Source organism: Hydra viridissima, unplaced genomic scaffold, assembly GCF_058129835.1.
Source record: "Hydra viridissima isolate aposymbiotic clone 2 unplaced genomic scaffold, HvirCarnegie_v1 scaffold_6, whole genome shotgun sequence".
NCBI lineage: Eukaryota > Metazoa > Cnidaria > Hydrozoa > Anthoathecata > Hydridae > Hydra > Hydra viridissima.
Window position 1 is genome coordinate 15,982,003 of NW_028324305.1, and position 22,889 is coordinate 16,004,891.

At 27.8% G+C, this 22,889-nt stretch overlaps 3 protein-coding genes and 1 pseudogene across 5 annotated transcripts; 2 read left to right on the forward strand and 2 right to left on the reverse strand.

Moving 5' to 3' along the window:
* Positions 1-1,153: 1,153 nt before the first annotated feature.
* LOC149887255 (uncharacterized) lies at positions 1,154-3,281 on the reverse strand. The gene is made up of 2 exons (XM_090091122.1): positions 2,901-3,281; positions 1,154-1,877 (listed from the first exon to the last, which is right to left on the reverse strand). The coding sequence occupies exon 2, from the start codon at positions 1,875-1,877 to the stop codon at positions 1,347-1,349; it is 531 nt and encodes a 176-aa protein (XP_089947248.1). The 5' UTR covers positions 2,901-3,281; the 3' UTR covers positions 1,154-1,346.
* A 5,438-nt stretch (positions 3,282-8,719) lies between these two features.
* LOC145190300 (neo-calmodulin-like) lies at positions 8,720-10,590 on the forward strand. Its single transcript, XM_090091730.1, has 4 exons — positions 8,720-8,932; positions 9,087-9,263; positions 9,422-9,554; positions 9,763-10,590. Exons 1-4 carry the CDS (start codon positions 8,842-8,844, stop codon positions 9,863-9,865), a joined length of 504 nt encoding a protein of 167 aa, XP_089947856.1. The 5' UTR covers positions 8,720-8,841; the 3' UTR covers positions 9,866-10,590.
* Positions 10,591-11,607: 1,017 nt separating this feature from the next.
* LOC149887256 (uncharacterized) lies at positions 11,608-13,236 on the forward strand (annotated as a pseudogene).
* An 803-nt stretch (positions 13,237-14,039) lies between these two features.
* LOC145190302 (poly(rC)-binding protein 3-like) lies at positions 14,040-21,494 on the reverse strand. 3 transcript variants are annotated; one of them, XM_090090898.1, is made up of 15 exons: positions 21,315-21,494; positions 19,647-19,700; positions 19,027-19,050; positions 18,911-18,943; positions 18,746-18,789; positions 18,319-18,391; positions 17,507-17,626; positions 16,267-16,287; positions 15,682-15,789; positions 15,538-15,606; positions 15,249-15,282; positions 15,095-15,138; positions 14,940-14,989; positions 14,703-14,822; positions 14,040-14,479 (listed from the first exon to the last, which is right to left on the reverse strand). In XM_090090898.1, exons 2-15 carry the CDS (start codon positions 19,689-19,691, stop codon positions 14,320-14,322), a joined length of 945 nt encoding a protein of 314 aa, XP_089947024.1. In that variant the 5' UTR covers positions 19,692-19,700; positions 21,315-21,494; the 3' UTR covers positions 14,040-14,319. The 3 variants fall into 3 exon arrangements, with proteins under 3 accessions (XP_089947024.1, XP_089947025.1, XP_089947026.1); XM_090090899.1 differs by lacking the exon at positions 21,315-21,494 and adding an exon at positions 19,792-19,890; XM_090090900.1 differs by lacking the exon at positions 21,315-21,494 and adding an exon at positions 19,796-19,871.
* Positions 21,495-22,889: the final 1,395 nt, after the last annotated feature.

The following is a 22,889-nucleotide window of genomic DNA, read 5'->3' on the forward strand; positions in this document are numbered from 1 at the left end:
TCGGTTTTATTTAAGATTGTTTGCTTAAAATCCGATTATATTTTTTATAACTGGGAAGAAGCGGCGAAAGTTTCTTGCTCCAGAGATGGCTCAAGCAGTTTTACAATTCTCAACAAATTTACCAAGAATAATTCACTCGTTACAGTTAAGTGTGTGTCCTTTAAATCATTCAAATATCTTCTTCTGAGACATTTGGGTATGTATGGATAACTAATTAATCTATTGACAGCTGTAATGAGATTTTCTCTACATTTGTCCGATGTAACTACCTTTGTAATGGATTTTTTATTAAGTTATGTTGTAAAAGCAAGTAATGACTTTTTTTCATCATCATTTTTTTGTGCTGAGCTCTGCATATCCTTGGCGGTTGTTGCTGCAATTCAACACCTTACAGTTCTCTTGTGCTTCCAAGTGGTTCGATTCGATCTAAATAGTTTTACACGCCTCAACACGTGGACATTCCGAGCAAATAATAATTGTTCACTAAGTGTTAAACAAATTGCTTCTTACTTTATGAGTTGTTCCCAAAAAATCTTGTACATCGCAGCTTATTAGTGCTAATGTACATCGCAGCTAATTGCAATAACAAGAGGTTCTGTAATTTATTGATAAGTACGTACAAGTATGAGTCGTTCCCAAAAAATCTTTGCAATGTACATCGCAGCTTATTGCACCCTTACAAAAAAACCCAGTGAACTTCCAGTGAAAAATTGTTCCAAAACCCAGCGAACTTCCAGTGATCTTTTCCAGCGAACTTCCAGTGATCTTGTTCCAAAACCCAGTGAACTCCCAGTGAACTTTTCTAGTGAACTTCCAGTGATCTTTCATAGCTAATTAGCTATGAAAGTTAACTTTCATGTTTTTATATATAAAAAATGGAAGTTTAGCGAATTCGCTGGAATTTTATTTTTTAGGATATATTTTTTTTAAAACGTTCATAAACATTTTAAATATTTAAAACCGTTAAGCGCGAAATAAGACAAATTAAGCATAAGAAAAAAAAAAGTTTAATATAACATTTATTTAAAAATATCGATATTTAGAATAAAAATATAATATATAAATAATAAACTACCTTAAGTATGAATACAAATTTTCATAAATTTTTAACAAGAAAATATAAAGTAAATTCACTAATATAAAGTAAATGTTTTTTTTTATTGACCTTATGGCTATATTTATGGCTCAGATTTTGTAAATCTGAGCCATAAATACGGGAACTCCATGAGTATTAACAACAAGTCTAATTGTTGCTTGCCCATTTTCTTCAAGATCTGCTAAATGTATCCAATTGTTATCGCAAGTATTTTTAAGCTGTTTGTTTATGTTTAAAATATGAAAAAATTTCATTTCTTATGAAGATAGGATGATGTAAAATATTTCAAACATTTTGGACACTGCTTATTAAGACTTAAAGCAACTTCACAAACATCACAAAAAAAAACTTTTTCATATAACTCTTTTCCCTTCTTAAAAAACTTCAAAAACAAATATTTAGATGTAGGCAAAACACTGTGTGACAATAAAATAGTTAAGAGAGTTAACAACGCCTCTAAGGCTTCGTAGGACAAATTAAAGCGCAAAACAAAAGTCATTATGCATAAACATGCATTAGAGACATTTATCTTTGAGCCAGGATACAGAGGTAGACTCTCTGAACTTTCATTTTCATCAAACTCATTATTGGTTGTTTCATTTTTTGGTTCATCTAAGTCAGATAAATGATCCATAAATTCATTGTCAATAGAATGATTGTCATCAGAGGTACTCTCAATCTGTTGTTGAGCACAGTTAACTTTTGACATCCTCCAACGTGTTGTTCTTGGAATACTTACTTCCCCTGATTGCCATTTCTTGTAGCAACCAATTCTAGGCATCTAAAATAAAAGAGGCAAGCAGGTAAAATTAAACTTTAGTTAAACAAGATTAACATCAGAAAGAGAACAAGAGAAACTATTGTGCTTAACTTAATTGTGCTTAAATAACAATGATGCTTATTTTACAGCTAGTTCTTTAGTATATAAAATCAAACTATACTTTTATTTGATGAAAAATTTTTTATCAAGTGTATGATGTATATATAAATATCAAATGCATATATATGTTAAATGAAGGTGTTTAAGCGGTATAAAATTTTATAATTTTATTTTATAATTATTCAGAAAATTTAATATTCTTTTGAAAATTATAAAACTTACAAAATATATATTCTGATGAGTCTTAATTGATGAAATTTTCTGATGAGTCTTAATTGATGAAATTTTCTGATGAGTCTTAATTGATGAAATTTTCTGATGTCTTAATTGATAAAACACAGTGTAAAATGAAATAAGTTTGATAAATGATATTTACTAATTTATTATTGCTATGTTCTTTTAAGAGCATTGAGCACTCTATTTTAAGAATACATTTAAAATAATTCGGATATATACATGTATATATATATATATATATATATATATATATATATATATATATACATATATATATATATATATATATATATATATATATATATATATATATATATATATATATATATATATATATATTTGACATATTTTTGAAAAGCTTTTTTTTTGTAATTATAAGGACCCCTTAAAATATTTTTTATTCCTAAAAAAATTTTAAACCTAGTGTTTTTGTATTAGATAGAACACATTTAGGGGGTGGGAACAAATTATTTTCAAAAATGCTGTTTTTGGGACACCCTAATATATATATATATATATATATATATATATATATATATATATATATATATATATATTTAAAAATCAATCATTATCTATTATGTTCAATAATCTACAATAAAGAAATTTATAATAATAAATTTTTGTGAAATTATGAAGTTGAAAATGTATTCGCTTTAATAAAAATGAACATACTGAACAACATACCTATGGTTTTGGAAATTGAGTAGAACTTAAAATAATAGAAACTGAAACTGTAGATATAAAAAAACAACGTTTACTTTATTACAGAAATTGGAAAAAAATTTTCAAGATGTTATATCTGTCAAATTTCAAAAAAGTTATGCTAGCAAAAGTTATATCAATATTGAGTTATGAAACCCGCGGCGTTTTCGATTATTGAAAATCAGCGCTAAATTTCCACTAAGGTTTTAGATCACTGGAAATAAAATGACGTTTTTCGTTAAACTTCCAGTGAACTTCCAGCGAAGTCGTAAAATTTGCGGAAAACCCAGCGAACTCGGTGAATTTCCAGTGATCTTTTACATTTCCAGTGAACTTTCACTGGAAGTTCGCTGGGTTTTTTTGTAAGGGCAATAACAAGATTACTGCATTTAACATACAGCTGAAAATAAAGAAGTTGTTTAATTTTAAGTACCGCAAAAACACTTGCTCGGTAAAGTTATGGCATATACAAAATATCTGTCCCAATCCGCCAAAGTAATCGGTGATTGAGATCTTGTTTAATACCATCAAAAGAGCTATGTATCACATTTGATTTATTTTTTACTGTATCTAATTTGCATGTATATTTTTAGCTTATATTTTTAGCTTTTTGTTTATTTGTGATCACATTTATTTTACTAAAAAAATTGTTAAATTATTCGTTAAATGTTTTTTACTTAAATATTTTATTATAAACCAGGTAAGATTTAAAACGAGGTAACATTTATTTTTAATCGAGGTAAGATGGGGGGGGGGGGGTATACCGTAGACAAGTACCTTTGAACATGTCTCTGGTTTAAAAACCGACAACCGAATTTTTTTTTTTTTTTTTAACATATTAGCTGGATTGACTGAAAACACAATTTTTAAGCATCGAGGATATAAAATTCAAACGACATTGCTGTTTCATACTTTCACAAAAACCACAAAGAAGTTCAAGAGTCTTTTTACTGACTAAAATTTCTTTTTATCGATGAAAAACACCGAACTTTCTAAACGAACTTTTTTTCTTAATTAAGCCTGTTAGTTAGAGCTCGACAGGATTATTGGCTTTTATACGTAGTTCTTTTTCTATTTGAGATTTCAGTGAAGACATAAGGAAAGAAAACCTGTTCCATTCCTCTTTAATTATTTTAAGTCTTACTCTCATTTGACCAGTAAGATTGTCAAGTGCGGTATTGAACGAATCAGATTCGAAGCTTTTTATGCTTTATCGTGGTTGTAACCAGCAGCTTTCTCGTGGAAGGTCTTCTTTTTTCACGTTCTCAGCAAACATAATTATTTGAATTTTAAATTTTTTGCAATCTCTATTTCCTCCTTTAAAATAAAGTTCCAAGATAAACGGATTGGGTCCAAATCCATCAAAAGACCAATCAAGATCTTTTAGTTCATCATCCAGATTAAGTTGAGTAATTGGGAAGAAGACTCAATTTTTAACTGCCATCAGACATTTAAACCAAAAAAGTAGTGAAAATAAAAAATTTAAAATTAATTCCCCCCGTTTTATAAATGAATGCACTTCATGACTACTTTCTGTAGAAAGGTCCAGTTCTTTTAGACGGTTTAATAATTATAGGGTCTCTCTTGCTTTCTTGCTAGAAGCTTGACTAGTTTAGTTTTTGTGCTCCATCGTGTCGCAAGCAGTTATGTAAAAAACACCAACAAAATGGGCTGCAGCTAAACAGAATAAAGAGTTTTTGAATTTTTCCAAATTAGGATTTCACAGGAGCTTTTCATTCAATAGCGTTAAGACCACATAAATTTAAATTGTAGGCAGATTAAAAAAAAATTGCTTATGGATTCTTTTGTTTAATTAAAGTGTAAGCTCCTTTGAAGGTATCTGCCATACTAGCGCCATTATTGCACCCTTGAACACGACAATTTTTTTAAGTTAAGTTTATTCTCTTCCAGGTCATTAAATGTTAATTTAATTAGATCAGCTCCCTATTTGTTTTTAAGATCTTCTTGTCTAAGCAACCGCTCTCTAATCTCTTGCTGCTAATTATTGTTGAATCAGAAAAGCCGAAAACGAAAGTGATTTGCTCACTGTGGGACGAATTACTTTCGTTTTCGGCTTTTCTGTTTCTGTTATCTTATATGTAATCTGTTATGATGGTGCAGAAAACCAACCACTTGATTTCGCAAATCACTTCTTAAACCACCAAAATGCCGCACTCCTCAATGAATTTGTTCTGTGAATCTCAAAATAAGTAATGACCTTGCATGCTTCTTTCCTCTTCTTAGTGCTTAGCAACAAGATGCAAATGATCTTTAAAGGTTTTATTGTGGTTAGCGATCAATTCAATTGCACAAAGAAAGTTTCTATTCCCAAATGGAGACAACTTTAGACTGGAACCTGAAATAGTTATAAAAATACTGAAATATTAAGCCATATTTATATGCAATTATAATGCAACAAAAAAAAATATATTCTTACCCATAAAGGCTAAATTTTTTAATTTTTTAAAATTTCTAAAAGCTAGGAAAAGTGTGACGTCAGAATGCAACGTAAAATTTCTTTCGATTGCCTGGTTTCATTTGCGACCTGTCTTTTCTAATTGTTGATCAATTGGCTTTCGGCTTTTCAAGTTTATCGCCACTGTTTTCCATTCGAACCAATCAAGATGGTAGCTTCAACAAATTTCACTCTGTTGGAAACTTTAATGCGACCCAAATGTTTTCCTCTACCTTCCATTTTTCTACTTCCATTCCAAGAACACAAGATTCCAAGAACACAAGATTCCAAGAACACAAGATTCAAAACGAGCCACTTTGTTTAGAATTATGACAATTTAGATTATGACTCTATTAATAAAGTCTATTGTTAAGATTTTTGTAATTATTTTAAATATAGTAATATTTTCATTTGTTATTTCTGGCTCAAGTATCAAAATGCTCTATTAAACTTAAATCTATAAGTTTACGAAATACACATTTTTTGTTGACTGTTTTTTGTTTTTTTATAAAGATTTGTTCAAAATACATATTTTATCAATTAAGTAATTAATTTTCACATACCGTAATTTTGTCTTCAACATTCTCTGTATCTGTTTATCTTCCAATAAACTTATTAAACGAAGTTAACAAATCAAATGGAGGTTTAACCTTCTTATTAATGCATTTTTGGCAACAACTTTTTAAATGTAACTGATTGAAAGTTGTTTTTGTTAAAGTGCATTAAATTGGGACCTTCATTCCTAAAATAAGAATCTGTTTTTAAATCATGAAAAACTGTATAATTATTTTCCAAATGCCACCAAACACCTTTACCACAAAAGTCATAAAGTCAGTTATTCCCTCAAGATTAGTTTTTATCATTTTATGAGGAATTACAGCTGAAATTTTTGTCTGCACTGATTGCTGTTAAATGATTGAATTATTACGTTTTGCTTTGTTACTTTAGAGACTGAACTTGTTTTCATTGCATTAATTTATCACTCTTTTAGAAACTTTTTCTCTGCTTGTATTCGAATGTTGCTGTTATGTATTGATTCAAGTTTTCAAGAATAAGTGCTCCCAGCAAGCACACAACGTTACACAAACTTTATTGATTAATTTTTCTAAAAGTTTATTCTTCATTTTTTTTATGGAGGGATCTTGATGAGATGTTGTGTAAAACTTCAGGAAGATTTGTTGTAATAGATTTTTTTGATGCCATAGATTTTTTTCTTGCTAATCTTATGAAGATTTATACAAAAAACTGATTGGAAGAGAAGAGCATGTTGAAATCCAAGATTATACAAGCAAAATATTATCCTTGGTAACCTGCATCGTTATGGTATATAGGCAGACTCGAGTATTTTGAAAAAAAAAAAATTATCTTTGTACTAGAGATCTCTTTAATTGCATGATTGACAAGTCGATAGTCTATAGCCTGCTCCTCTTAATTTGTCTTTTTCTCCAAAACATAATTTTTACTGTGTCTTCTTTTTTCTTTCTGGAGCTCAATTTTTGTGGAAGAAACGCTTTTTTTGTGATCTTAAAAAACCTGAAAAGGCTCTTTAGGGATGATTTCATGGTTTTTCATATTTGATTGAACTAGTGAATTTAACTCATTGCTAAAATAACCACCAGCAAGGTCATTCTTCAAAGGTTTTCTAAATTTTTTTATTAGCTTCTGCTCTTTCTTCTGGAAATTTCTGTTTATCATCAGAACTGAGCTGTTAAAGAATTAACTGCTTTCAACTTTTTTCCTGCTGGGTCAGCAATATTTTTCCATTATAAATTATTAACTTGAGTTTGGTAAACATTCAAAGTTTAATAAAAAATTTAAAATGACAGTCATGGATACTATTTGCTGAAGACTTTTTTATTTGATTGTGTTACCTATTTATGTATCTAACTTTCTTTAAATGAATTACCGAATTTGTTTACAAGTTGCAGAGTTTTTTAGATTTTACACTTTTTTGTTTATTTATAAGTTTATTATAGCAAAATGAATCTAATGCTTTATATATACAGAAATATGCAATGGTTGAATTAAGTTATAAATTGTGTAAAATAGTTGCAATCTATAAATTTTAATTTTTTTTTAGATGTAAATTGTGCAATAAATACTTGAGAGTAATAAAAATTTAGTTTTTATTCATCATGGTACTTTTATTTTTCAATTTTCATTAGCCTAACCACTGCGTTCTAAGCATAGGCTGCATTCAAACTCTTGACACTAACAAATGTAGGAATTATATAATTTTATTGAGCTTAGGAAATAAAAATTTATAAATAAACAAAAAGTAGCAAAACATTTTCATTCTAAAACAAAAGTTAAAGATTGTTTATTAAATTACGTTAAAACTTGGTTTGCTACCCTCTCCCACCACTCCTATCTAACATGTGCTTAACATAATCTTGTATAAATCACCCTTTGTCAACTTTGTAAAGTTTTCAAAGTTATTTTCCAAAGAATATGAAATTAAGAACGGAAAATACGAAATTAGAACGGAGAAGCGAAAAGAAGAAATGAAGTTCAATAAAACTTTACTGTGAAATTGAACAAAATTATTTAAGGTGATCAGTTTTTAGAAGAAAAAAAAAAAAAAAATCAAAAATTTAATATTATTATTTCTTACTTTTACAATTAAACAATTTGCTTGATTAGATTTCTTTCCTATATATTGGTTTTTGAAGATTGTTTTATAATTATCTTTGATTGTCTAATGAGAAATAAAGTTTCTCAATATTAACCTAGCTGCTTGGATTTTAAACACAATCTCCTGTAGTATTTATAAAGCAATAAAAAAGATTAAATGGAATTTGAGAAAAAAAATTATTATTATTTTTTTAATGTTTGTATTGCCTTTTTTTAGACCCAACACCAATTAGAACTTCAAAGATGGCTGAAAAATTAAAATTACAATTTACATAAATTTACATAAATTTACATAAATTTACATAAATTTACATAAATTTACATAAATTTACATAAATTTACATAAATTTACATAAATTTACATAAATTTACATAAATTTACATAAATTTACATAAATTTACATAAATTTACGTAGACACCTGCAAGATTTGTTAAAGTTTTTATTTTTTGTTGCGCTGTTATTTGCTGGTATTAGTTAATAGAAAATTTTTTTCTGATGCAATTTGTGTTTCTTAACATTTTAACAATATTGCTAACATATTAACCCCCGTCTCGCACGACTCCTACCAGTAATCTATTCAACTTAAGATTCTCCGTAAAAATTCAAGTACACAAACATCATAAATGAGGTTGTTGAGATCATAAGAGAGAGAAATTGTTTCTTCACCAGCAATCGCAAGAGATATTCGCTGCAGCGTAAAAATATGAATTATTCAAGATATCAACTCATAAAACTTTATTAACTTTTGATTGAATTATTCAAACCAAAAGCTCGTATCGTTGAAATAACATTTGTCAATTTGTTGTTGCCGAAATCAGATATAAGCGACACCATGAGCAAATATGCCTACAGACAACGTTTTTCACCAGACCAAATTCGAGAGTTCAATGATGCATTTCATCTGTTAGATAAAGATAATAATGGTAAAAAATTATATAAAAAAAACAAAAAAACTTTAAACTAAAAACTTTCCTCTTTCTTTCATGGGAAAGTTTTTTTATAGTGACGAGAATTTTCTCATTTTTATATATTTACATTTCATTTTCAAGTTTCATTTACATTTAATGAACTTTAAAGGATATTTCCTGGTCCATGAGCTTAAAGAGATGCTGCTTACCATCGGGTACAATCCCACTGACAATCTTCTACAAAATCTCACGATTCTTGTTGACGACGGAAATGGAAAAATTGTTTTCGACGAGTTTATGGATCTCATCGATAGACTGGAAACGAACGATAAGAACGAAAAAGACGGTATAAATTTTATTTGAAGATGGGGATTCAAATTTAGAAGACATTTTATGAATATGCAACTTTTTGGCTCGTTGATTACATCAAATAAACATTTTAAATCTTAATTATATTTTCAACTCCATGCATCATAAGTTAAGTAATAAAAATCATTCATTTAGCGAAAGCCGCCTACAACGCGTTCGATTTCGAAGGGGTTGGTTATATAGCGGCTAATGACATTAAAGAAGCGCTAATGCACGTGATGGAAAAAGCATCAGATGAAGATAAAGAAGCAGTTCTCAAACATTTCAAGTGAGTAAGAATTTTAATTGTAAAGATCTTAAAAAATTGCTATGATTTAATTCATATTTATACTATATTAATATCATATTTATATTATACTTACATTAAATTATTGTATAATAAATCATGATATACATATATTATACATATACTACAATGCTTATTACATTTTTTTTATATTTTGCACATCTTTTAATAAAAATGGTTTGCTCTGCAGGTTGGAAAGAAACAGGAAAATTTATTTCAGAGAGTTTAAAGACATGGTTAGCGGTTTCAGACCTCGAAAGGAAGACGGAGAAAGAAAGCTCAGCAAATTTTAATGAAATGCATGTCTGTTTTTTGTTTCAAGCTATTTTAGATAAATGCTGCAATATAACCACCGCATGTATCAAAATATACGCTAAGATCTGCAATACCCTTTGTCTTACGCTAATTTTACTTTAAATGTAAAGTTTCATAAAGTTTAAATTATATTTTCTTCATATATACTTTAGAAGTGCATTCATTTAACTTTAGGTCAATGCTTTGAAAGTTTTATTTTCAACCGAAAAAGAGTGTTAAAAAACCTTATGTTATCACTTTGTTTTTTTTGTCACTTCTATTACACAATTGAAATTTTTTATTTTCGAACACACTCATCGCGTTTTTCGTTCCAAATCGCAATATCAAGTGAGCGACCTTTTCGGTTCAACACGTGCAGATATAAATTATTATTGAGATGTGCGTTTGTAGTCGTTTTAAAAATGAGGAATCGATGATAAATTAAAGGTATGCGACATGACTTACATGTGCACTTTACTAGTGGCAATACAAAAATACTTTTTCGAAGCTTGCATACACTGAACTGAGATACCTGGATTCAAATAAGCTTGCATACACTGAACTGAGAAACCTGGATTCAAATAAGGGTTTATTTTTGAATCTTTTAATTGAGAAAAAATATTTCTAGTGAAAAATTAAAAGTCCATGAAATCTTTTATATATTCACTGCATATTATTTAGTGTATTTTGAATTGTGGGATTTAAATGAATTATTGCTGTAAAATTTCTTTTTTTTTCTCAGTTTTGTTATTCGGACATTTTTACCCAATACCACCCACGGCGATCTTTCGTATATAGATTTTCCTAATATCCGTGGATCTGGAAATTACCAAATAGTGAAACAACTCCATGTAACCTATTTAAAATGTTTTATACAATGCGAATTCACCTAACTTTGTAAACAAAAACTTGTGCGTTATACAGTCAGAACGTTGTTCTTTTGAAACCATGCAAATAAAATTCACTTTTAAGATTATCGACGTTCGGGGGCAGATTACCGACGTTCGGGGGCATTTAAAAATACACACAAAGGAACAAAGGAATTTTGATTTTTTTTTTGACAATTAGGAAAAATAAGACCTGTTTTATTAAGAAAAGAAGAAAGAGAAAGGTTTGTTATTTTTGTTATGTAGAATTTACTATTTAAAAAATCAGTCTTTTTTTAGAACTTTTAACCGAATGTGTCACGAGATTCCAGGTCTGCAAAATTATTTAACTTTAAAGAAATAATTGCGTGTCTGTATTTTGTTCAAATAAATAACGAAATAATTTCTTTCTGTATTTTGTTTCGTTTTATAAAACTTGGTGTTTTTACTGTTTCTTTCTTTAATCTGAAGTAAATTTCTGATATCGCCAGAAAATGGTCAGACTCAAATCGCAAACGAAGTTTACAAAAATGAAATTATTTTCTATAATTTCAAAGTAAGTGAAGAGAGAATAAGATTATGGTTCTTCAAGCTGTAATAGTATAACTGGAATTAATTAACTAATAGTAATTAATAGTTCTTCTTGTTTAGATGAAAAAGTTATTATAAGATAGTGTAGTGAATATTGGAGTATCTGTTGAAGAATTTTATTCAGGGTCTTATAAATGCAACAAAGGCTACAGTGCACTCTGAAAAATTATAACTGAAAGTGATCAGTTTGATTGTTTTTGCAATGTTTTAGAGTCAGGAAATGGTCAGCCAATGTTTGAATGCGTTTCAAAAAATGGTGAAGATAAAATTGGTATGTCTTTGTCTGTGAATCTGAGGATCTCAAGTTATGGATTAAAAAACTTCCAAATGCAAACTTGGTGTTTACAGATTATAAGCGAATTTGTGCTCAGCACTAGCCTAAAGATGCAGAATTAAAAAGAGTCAAAGGTAATAGGTTTGTTCCAGTGCATCCTCCATCAGTCTTTAAAGGTATATCAGTGTCTTGTATTCCAATAGTGTCTAGAAAACGAGATGTCACTGGGTTAATGTGCTCTGAAAGAAATAGTTTACCTGATGAGTTCGAAAACTTTAAAAAAATGGAAGCTATTCAATTTAATTCAATTGTAAAAAATTTGAAGTCAATGATAAATAACTGTGAAGAAAAATTTTATTTTGTTGAAAAAGAAAAAAAAATATTTTTAATATCATATGAAAATTGTGGACCAGTACCTAAGTTTTCAATATATGTAACTTTAGAAGATTCTGGAGATATTTATTTTCTTTTTTAAACAAAGGAATTATTAAATATTATTCTCAACTGGAGAATGCTGTTAGTTATGTTATTAATAATGAAACAGATTCTAAGCGAGCAAGTTATATTAGGCATCAAATAACCAAAACCAATTGAACGACAAAATTATGGATTAGTTCTCAAAGTTTTTTGTGATGAAACAGTTGCAGCATTACGTGTAAAAATTCCTGAAGCTAAAGATACTGCACTTTTTTCTGAAACAGTTGTCAAGTGATAGTTTATTGTCAACAGTAAAGCAAAAGGTCTATATATTAGATTAAATGATATTCAAAGAAAGCCTATTACTTCAGTCAATGATTAGCAAATAGATTTCTTAGAGAACTATATTTCTTATTTTGCTGAAAATTTGAAATGCGTAAATTCAAAATTAAGAGAGAAAAAGTTAACAATGGATACTGTGAGTGCTTTGCAAAAAACTTCTAAAAGATTAGCAAGCTGTGCCAAGTATTTGTTGAATTGCGGTGTATCTTATGTATTGCTAGGACAAATGCAATCAGATGCACTAGAAAAACAGTTTAGGAAATATCAGCAAGGGTCAGGTGGCACATATCTGATAACTGTGCAAAAATGTTATTCAAAAATTTAGAATCGACAAAACTTGATAGACGAGCAAGCAGATTTTACAATATTTCCTCCTGCTCACTACCACTGTGATAACTGTGAACTTGATGTGTAGTTTGATATGTCAATATGTGAAAATTGTGAGGTTCAGTTGCCAAATGAATGCAAAAAAGGGCTTTTATATATTGCAGGTTCTATTGCTTACAAACTTCCGGAATTACATTCAATTTTAGAAGAAACAGACACCTTTGATATGTTTCAAGAAAATGGAACTTTGATTAGTTCTTTGAACAGGGGAAGACTAAGAGAACCTTCTGACAATTTAGTCTGCTTTGTTATTTATTGTTTTTTTATATTTGAAGTGACACTTGTGAGTAAAGTTTCACCATTGCTGTGTAAGAGAGGATTAATTGACATTTTTATTAACTGCAATAGTAAATTTCAATTGCTTGTTCGAAGTGTTAAAAAAGTTTGCTGCATTTTAGCAAACATTTCTTTAAACAATTGTTGTAAAAAACACTCTGAAGATTTTGGGAAGGAATGTTTAATAAAACAAGCAAAACTTTCAAATTCAAAATAAAGTAATTTTAGTTAAAAAAAGTCAAAATAATTTTAATAAAATAAAGTTAACATGTTTGTTTTTATCAAAAAATTTATTATTTGTATTTCAAGTGTTAAACAGCTAAAATAAACATAGTTATAAAAATGAGATTTAGTCATTTTTAGCTAAACTCTTTAAATTTTTATTGTAATTAACTTATTTATAAACGTAAAAAAAAATTTCTACAATATTTGCTTCCGAAATTTAATCAAAATGTTTTGTCCTAATAAAGCTCTTTGTTTCTGAAGTTTGTTTACAAAAGCAAGGATAAAAAATAATTTTAACCGTAAAAAAGTCGGCCTTCGCTAATTTTACGGAAAATGAGCTGTTGTGGCCTGTTTGAGAAGGCCTTGAAAGTACGGAATGAAAAATCTTATAAAAATAAGACCGAATGATAAAACACGGACGATCTCGAAAAATTTACTAATAAGTCAAATAGAAGATCGCCGTGACCGATAAAAGGGGAGAAAGCATATTTCTGTCAGTTTTATCTTAAGCAGAGTCTGAACTATCGTTGATGACTGACGAGTACAAGTCTGGCCACTGAACCCTAATTTTTTCACTTTACTATTTCATATCTTTAAGTTTAAAGAGGAAAGATACGACCTGTGAAGTGATTTTGAATGCTGCTTATTTTTCTTTGAATTTATCTTTAAAAATCAGAAAACATGAAGATACGTTTCAATTTTTACAAGTTCTTGTCATTCAGTCGAAGGGATTGAAGTTTTTAAAATTCCGATATGAAGTACCTCGCATTCTTTTAACAAAGAGATTACATTATCTCCATTAGATATCTTTTTATTTTTACGTAAATATAACAATTACAGTTAATCAGATTATGACTTGGAATAAACATATCTACCTAAAAATTATCATAAATAAGTTTTAAGATGTAAAGGTTTCAATAATTTATAGCTTCATAAACATAGAGAAAGAAAAAAGAAAACTTTTTATAAGTGACACATTTTTTGTCAATAGAAAAAAATTATTTTGTTTAGAAAAAAAAAAAAAGAAAAATAAATAATTAACGATGAAAGTGTGACCAGTAAAAAAAAAATTTCTTTAATCACCTATGTCGTCTGAATCGTAATCGTTTCCACGGCCTTGAGGAGGCCCCCGCCCACGACGATTTCCATCATCTGTGCCATCACCACCTCTGGTATCGCGACTATCGCGTGTCCCTTCGCGACGATTACGGTTTGCTTGACGTCCCGCGGAAATTCTAAAAAGTAAAATAGAAACCAAATGAAGCTGAAATACACCACATAATTTTGCTATAATAAAATGTTATAGACAAAAAAAAGTGGCAAGAATTTTTTTTTTTTTCTACCACATTTTTTCTCTCGCTTTGTTTCGCAACGCTCCTTTGTTTGCAGCAAGAAACAAATAAGTTTTGCGTCAGCTAATAATGTAACTAGTTGTATGAAGTTAAAAAAACAAATTACCTAGCATTAATTAGAAATGTTGCGCAGCTAACAGCTTCTGGTGTGCCAGCAATAATAACATCAGACATTCGGCTATCTTTCTTAGATTCCTCGACGTGTACAGTTGCACCAGAAAATTGTCTAAATATATTTCAACTTTAAAATAAAATATCATACGTAATCATATATAATTAATTAAAATCATTTTTCTCGACTCAAAAAAAAAAAAGAAAAAAAAAAAAGGGTGAAACTTCGAACCTGATTTCATTTATATGACATCCACCTTTTCCAATCAATGATCCAATCACCTAAATAATAAAAAATATTTTCAGAAGAAATATTTAAAAGCTCAACCTAAAATTCATTCAGTTTTTTCTTAAAAATGGTGAGCAAACAGAAAATCTTCATCATACATTGCTGGGGAGACGAACTTTCTGTTCACTTCTTCTCGAAAGACCTAAACAATAATTTTATAAAATCCCATATACATCTAAAAAAACTACAACTTGACAAGAAAAAAACTACAACTTGACAAGAAAAAAACTTAGGAGGTTATTAAATTTTTACCTGTAAAAGAGAGTTGCCCACTCATAACAGAAAGCTAGAACACAAAGTTTCATGTTTAAGCATAATTACTACAGCCTGTGAAAAAATAACTCATTTAAAGCAGTGGTTCCTAAAGGGGGCAGTAGCACTCTGAGGTCTTTTATACCCTTATGTGTTACACCTTAAGGATGTGTTATAAAAAAAAAGGAGAAGGTAAGTAGGAGTATTTATTCATTGAAGAAAGGCAGTAGACCGAATAAGTTTAAGTTCTAACGATTTAAACCAATAAAAGAGAAACTAATAGATGTACCTGATGAGGGCCCATGGAGCGTGGATACATATGGGGGTAGTATTGGACATTGTTTTGACGAGCAGGAAACTAGGATAAAATAAAATCATTACAATATCATGATCATCATGATCATCATCTAAAGTTTAAATATTAACATTGTACCTCCTCAAAAATATCACATATTTTTGCAACACATAGTCCTAAAGCATCTGGTGATCCAGCTAATGTTACAGATCGCTCAGATGAACCTGGAAGTGTTTCTGAAGGTATCTACAAAAAATGTACTAAAAAATTTTAAATAATATTCATCATATGTTCATCATCTATTCTCTTCAGGCTTCAGAATGAAAAAACAGTTTTGAACCAACTAATTTAAATTTTATAAATTTTTTTTGCTGTTATAAAGAAATATTTTCAAAAAATAACTATTTTTTTTTAAAAAAAAAATTTCAAAGAAAACTTATCTAATAAATATATTTTTTCAAATATATTTTGAAAGGTAAAAAGATATAAACTTAAAAATAATGCAACAGGATCTCAAGATGACTGCTGAATTTTAAAGTGATATATACCTTTGAGTTATGATGATCATGTAATATTTTTTTTAAACTTGCTTCAAACTTTTTTATTAAACTTTACTAATCCTAATTTAATCAATAAAAAAAAAAAAAACAGAAAAAGCTCTGAGATTGCAAAAAGGTGCAAAAAGATTGATGCACATTCATAATGCATGAATGTTTTACTTACAGTAATAGTTGCCCCTGAAGCCTAAATAAAGGAGAAAAAATTAGTCAATTTGAGAAAATAAGAAAAAAACAAAAGAATTGTAAAAGAACAAATAAAGTAATTATTAGAATAATATGTTTATGAAATTCTTTCATAAACATTGCTATTTTAAACTGACAGAAAATTATTTTATTCAACCAAGCAATCATAAAAATATATTTTATTGTTGTAATCCATCAAAAGACTATTTTGTCTGCTAAATTATTTAAAAGCTTTAGGTATGGCTAAAAACAAAATGACATACTTGAAAAATTGGGAAAAAGAGTTTTTTTAAGATTTAGGTGCTTGTAAAGTTTTACTAATGATGTGTTCCATTCTATTGTTACAAAACTTCTGCATTCTCTAACTTAAAAATTGATGTTTAAAGGTGGAAGTTAACACAACACTTTGTGCAAAGTTCAGCATAAACATGATTACTAGGAGTAAATAATTTTGAAGCCAAAGCTGCTCAAACTATTAATAACAGTAAGTGCACATTTGATAGTTAAAAACACAATACAGGAAAAATTGTCTACAATTTTCCAAATTTTTAATTGACAGTGCCCGAACAAGTACATACATAAAAAGTATTTATGAAGAAAAAAATGGCTGAGGGCTGGATTTTTAAAAAATGGTAATTAATATCAAAGGTGTGATTCATGTTTTGCCATCAAAAGATTTATTTTAAAAAATCTTTTTTTTTTTTTTGAAGAAAATCTGTGTCATGCTTTCATATATTTCATATATTATAAATATATTTTATATATTATGAATATATTTCATATATTTCATATATTATAAACATATTTCATATATTATAAATATATTTCATATATTTCATATATTATGAACCTCTAAAAATAACTGAATTTTGTAACAGTGTCAGATCAATTCTGATAGTTAAACTCAAAAAACAAACGTGTTAACAAATTTAAAAAGTGAGGATTCCACAGTAAAAGGTATTCTGCAAAGCAAAAAAAAAGGAATGAGGATTTAAAAATTTATCAATAACAAGTCATCCTAGACTTAATTCACTTTCTGCTGAGCCCTATTCCTGTGTTTATTCATTCATACAAGTCAAAATACATTTGTTATTGTTGCTGTTGTTTCAAAAAAAATCTGATTTATATCAAGGTTGGAAACCTGTTTTAATAGTATTTTATGTTAACTCGTGGTCTTTTTAAGACAGAATTAGAAAAGAAATATCCTCAAAACAAGTTACCTCCCTAATTTCTTTAATTCTTTGCCCACCTTTCCCAATCAAAGGACCACATTGACTATTTGGTACTAACAACCTCAATGTGACAGGTGGAATATATTCAGTATTTGTGCCAGATAAAATCTAAAAAAAATTTTATCAATCAAAATTTAACAAATAAAAAAAAAGTAGGTGAAACAAATTCATTATTAACATGTTTCTAATTTAACACAAGTGGCATAATAATGCCGTAATGCAGAGAGATGTCAATTTATCAAATTAACGAGCCAGATACTAATTTGTATCATTTTTAAAATGCAAATCGAAGCAAATCAAAGTTTATTGTAAATTTATAATTAGTTAATAAATTACAAAAGGGAATAATATTGCAATAATTTCTAGAACAATATAAACAAGATAACATCACAATTTTTCCAAAATATAAAGTAGTTGATTTTATCCCAATTATAGTTAAAAAAAATTGAAGAATATGAAAACACTAAATGAAAATAAATATAAATAAACAATATTGAATTGGAACAAGAAGATTTAGTTTCTTGAAGGAGAGCACAAAAAAAAAAAGAGATAATGCAAAAATATATTCTGAGTGGGATATAAACCAAGTCTTACATCAGAAAAAGTGATAGGTTTTTAAAAAGATAGCAAATGATTACACTCAAAGTTAACAACTGATTATAAAAAAAAAATAAACAAGAAGGTATTGGCATATTAGTAAAGAAATGATATACATGGCTAAAATAGGTGATCAAGTAACTCGGGAAAAATGATAAAATGTAAGTTTTTTAAGATAAATAAGAATGATTTATAAGAATTACTTCTTGTAACTTTTCAGCAACCATTCGTACTCCAGATTTTACTTCTGACGATGTACCTTTGATATTTAATATTCTATAATTAAAATATATATATATATATATAAATCCTAAAAAATTGTTCAAAAAAGCGCTAAAAATCATTATATAAATAAAACCTAATCAAAAGTTTCTTGTAAAAATTTGTTGTTTTTCAACGCAAAACAAAAACTTAAAATATCACTTTTAAGCATGTACTTGTTTTGTTGTGATATGAATATATAAATGTTAATATATAAAAAATACAATAAGAATATACTTTATACTACTGTACAAAGAAAACTTAAAATAAAAACATGTATTAGCATTAAAAGTGTAAAAGATAAAACAAAATTTTTTTAACATTGTAAAACATTAAAAAAGTATAGTAAACATACAAACAAAAAATTACCTTTCAACACCAGAACTTCCAGAAATATTTATATTTGCTCCACTCTAAAGAATAATAACAAATATAAATGAAGTTAAATTAAAAGCAAAACAAAAAATAATGCAAACTTCATTTTCATTCAACTACTTATGTTCAAGAAATGTTGCAGTTTTCAGAATAAATTACCTCATCTCTCATTTGTCTGATGTTTCTTCCTTCCTAGAAAATAATTATCTTAAAAATAACACCAGTATGAATAAACCACATCAAACCTTTAAAATTCATCATAGTAAATAACTTACTTTACCTATGATACCTCCAGCATCCTAAAATAAAAAAAAATTTTAAACTTCTTTTTAAAATAGTCATAATGCTCATATTTTCATCACTCATTTTTTTCATTTCTTTATTTCTTTTTTTCTATCTTGATTTAAGTTTGAAAATTTCATAAATCCAAACATTATAAGTATTTGTACAACTCTGAAGCTTTTTACGGAAAGTTCAAACACTGATTATAGTTTGGCTATAGAGGCTAATGTGTTCTTTGATTCTCATTTATTAGAAAACCAGGATGCACTTAAAATTTCTTTAGTGTAGATTTTTTTTTAAATAAAACTTTGTAATGCATGGCCTGCTTTTATACAACATAAAATTATAAAAAGGGAAAAAAAAACTGAATTAACAATTTCAAAAAAAATGCTTCTTTAAATGCAATTTCAAAAAAGGTCCCGTATTTATTCAGGATCATCAATACAAACACCTGTTTTCCTCTAAATTAGAAGCCCAAAAGTAAGAGGCTAATACTTCAAATGATTCTGTATATCAATAAATCACTATTGAATCACACACTATTATCCATTTTGTGTATTTTGTGTTCTTTGACTCTTAAACAAGAAAAAAAAAAAAAAAAAAAAAAAGATACCTGACTCAAAATAATAAAGTGAAGTTCCAATTTCTCTTCTGCCATCCCACAAACCTCATAAAAGAAAAAAAAATCTCTTAAACCCAATTCACAGTGATTTGTCAATGATTATGACATTAGTTTATTTATAACTTAATTAACAAACCAACTTATGCCTAATTACAGCACATAAAGCTCAAAGGTAAAATTTAATATTGACAAGCCAGTTACTAAAGTCAGCTTTATGGAATGACCTACTCATGAAATATGAGATTACTATAAGAACTCAACTTATGTGGAATTAAAAACAAGAAAATTGTTTTCATGTATCTTAATAATCTTTAAAGATTTGGTGAGAAGTATTCATTTACATTAGTTTTTCTCTTGAAAAATGTTTTGATAAATTTAGCAATATTTATTTCAATTTAAAATTCATGTAGAAGCCATTCAAAAGTATCAAAATTTTTTTTTTTCTTTTTTCATATATAAAAGAGTTATCATTCCCATGTCAGCTATGAATGTTTATTTACTGGGAGGTCTCCTCTATTTAACTAAATTAATCAAATCAAAAATGTTAAATTCTTTCAATTTATAATTAATAAAACATACAATATGTTAATGTATAAAAATGCATAAATAAATGCACATATTAACAATATATACATTTTATATACATAGTATATACATGAAATGCATTATTATTGCGCCAAACATTTAGTAGTAGAGGATTATTTTATTATTTAAAAACTACAAACATGATATAGTGCAAATAAATTTTAAAAAGTGGCGAATTACAATTTGAAGTGTTTTTATGTAAGATTTAAAGTGAGAATTTAAATTTTGGTGGAGGAATAAAACTTAGAAATTGGAATTAATAGTTAAGTAAAAAGACATTGTTCTTTAAATATATTGTTATACTATATTTAAGTTATTTTATGACTGATTTTATGAGTGAATTTAGAGTAAAACAAGTTTGTAATCTCAAATTTCACAACAATCTACTTAGGCTATAAATAAATGTTGTTTTTATTTATCTTTTGTACTAAGACGCTTTAAAATCAATAACAAACAAACCAGCATATTTACCCAAAGTCATACAAAAACATGTTCTGCATGTTTGTGTTTTTAATGGAGTTTTAAAAATGCTGCTCCTTGTTTTTGATATAAAATGTAATTTTACATCTGTAAATACAAAATCTGTTTTGATAATCACATGCACATACAAAAAAAATTACAAAACTATTGATAACTTTGTAAATAAACACACTTTGTCTTTAACATAGCATATAACATGCATTATAACATATAGCATATCTAAGTTATGGTTTCTGTCAATCTGATAAAGATAACATTGACAGTTTGATTATAGGAAGCTGTGTATAAAAATGGTGTAAAATTTGGTAAAATCTTTTATTCTCAAAAAAATTAATAAATAACAATAATACTTTTTATCCATGTATACATACATATCATATATATACTTATATATATATACATACATATATGTATATATACATATATATGTATATATATGCATATATATGTATGTATATATAAACACACACACACACACATATATATATATATGTGTATATATATATATATATATATATCTTATCAACTCGACTTTCAGAATTATATCGGAGAATCTATCGGAAATCTAGAACCAAAGTAAATAACTCCACTTACCAAAAGAAGGGGGGAAAAGTTTATGGTTTCCTAAAGTAAGGGCTTCACAATAAATGGTGTTCAGTGAAGCAGAAAAAGGGGGAATGAGGATTCGATATTATGTTAATAAGAAGTCGTCTTTGACTTCATTCGCTTTCTGCTCACCGCTATTTCCGTGTTTATTCATTCATACAAATCAAAGTTATGAAGATCAAGATGTGCGTTTGTGCCATAACGGAGATAACTTTACAAGAAATCTGCTGAGCGGATTATTTATTCTAAGCTAAAGCATAAGTTTATGATTAGTAGCTTCAATTGATTTCGTTCATTAACAATGAGAATTATTTGATAAGTATTATAGAATAAAAGTTTTTTTATGAAAATAAAAAAAAAGTTACTCTCTTTTGTTAACTCCTCGCATCCTTATGTACGCATGTAAGTCATTAATACAAAAAAGACTTTTTATACACAGCACTTTTGTGAATGCACGACAAGTTTAAAGCATAACAAACTAACATCAAACCAATAAATTGATTTTAATTAGGGAAACTAATACCTCTTTTTTTAAATATCATTCATGTTTCGCGCTTAATGGATCGAAAAAATTGGTTTATGTTGTTACTTAAAAAATTTGGAAAATAGTTTTTTTTTTTCCATAATCTTTAACTCTCTAATAATAAGCGCCTGCTATACTCATTGTAAAGCGTGAGTAAAAAGATCAAACTTAACACGTTATCTTTTTTCTCTCGAACGCGTTCCAGAATGCTTCAACAACTTCCTAAAGCTCTAAATTAGAAATGTAAGAAAAATAGCGTGTTTACTAAAAAATTCGTGATAATAAGATTATTATTTTACAATAGCTTGTTTTGCAATCAAACGATGCATACAAAGGTTACATTGAGTACGTAAAGTATATAAACTATACATTTAGTTGGTTTTTCAATTAAGTCTGTGTTTAAACATTTCTTATTCCACTGTCGTAGTATTTTAATAAGCCAGAGTGCAATAAGTAAGAATTGGTTCTTATAGAAACTAAAGAAATCATCAAAGTAATCAGTGAAGGAAAAGATTAATTTTAAACGAGCTACAAATGAAAATGCTTAAGCACTGAATTGTTAATTTTACATTAAAGTTGATATAAAATGTATAAATATGGCCTTGATAAGCACAAAAAACCTAAACACGAGCAACCACTAGCGTTAAACTGGTTTTAAAAATCTTTGACGTTTATGCTTCTTTTGTGATTTAGTTTTTTGTAAACTTTTAATTGTAGTTCTTCGGTTTAACCCGTATCGGCTCAACTGTTTGTAAAATTTGACTTAAGAAACAGTTTTGTTTTATTTGAATTTTGCACGTGGCAATTTGATTTGTCTTAAGATTAAAAAATGTTTAAAATAATTCTGTTTTTATGACGCCCAGACATTTGCAACATTTTTATTGACAAAATCAGACATTCCTTGTTAACATAGTCTATACCAATGATGTGAATATGCCGATCTTGGTCTATTTAAGTGCGGCTCTCATCATAGACTTCATGTCACGCCGTACAAATAAGCGTCGTATAATAAAAAAAACAACATGAAAATAAAGTTTGAT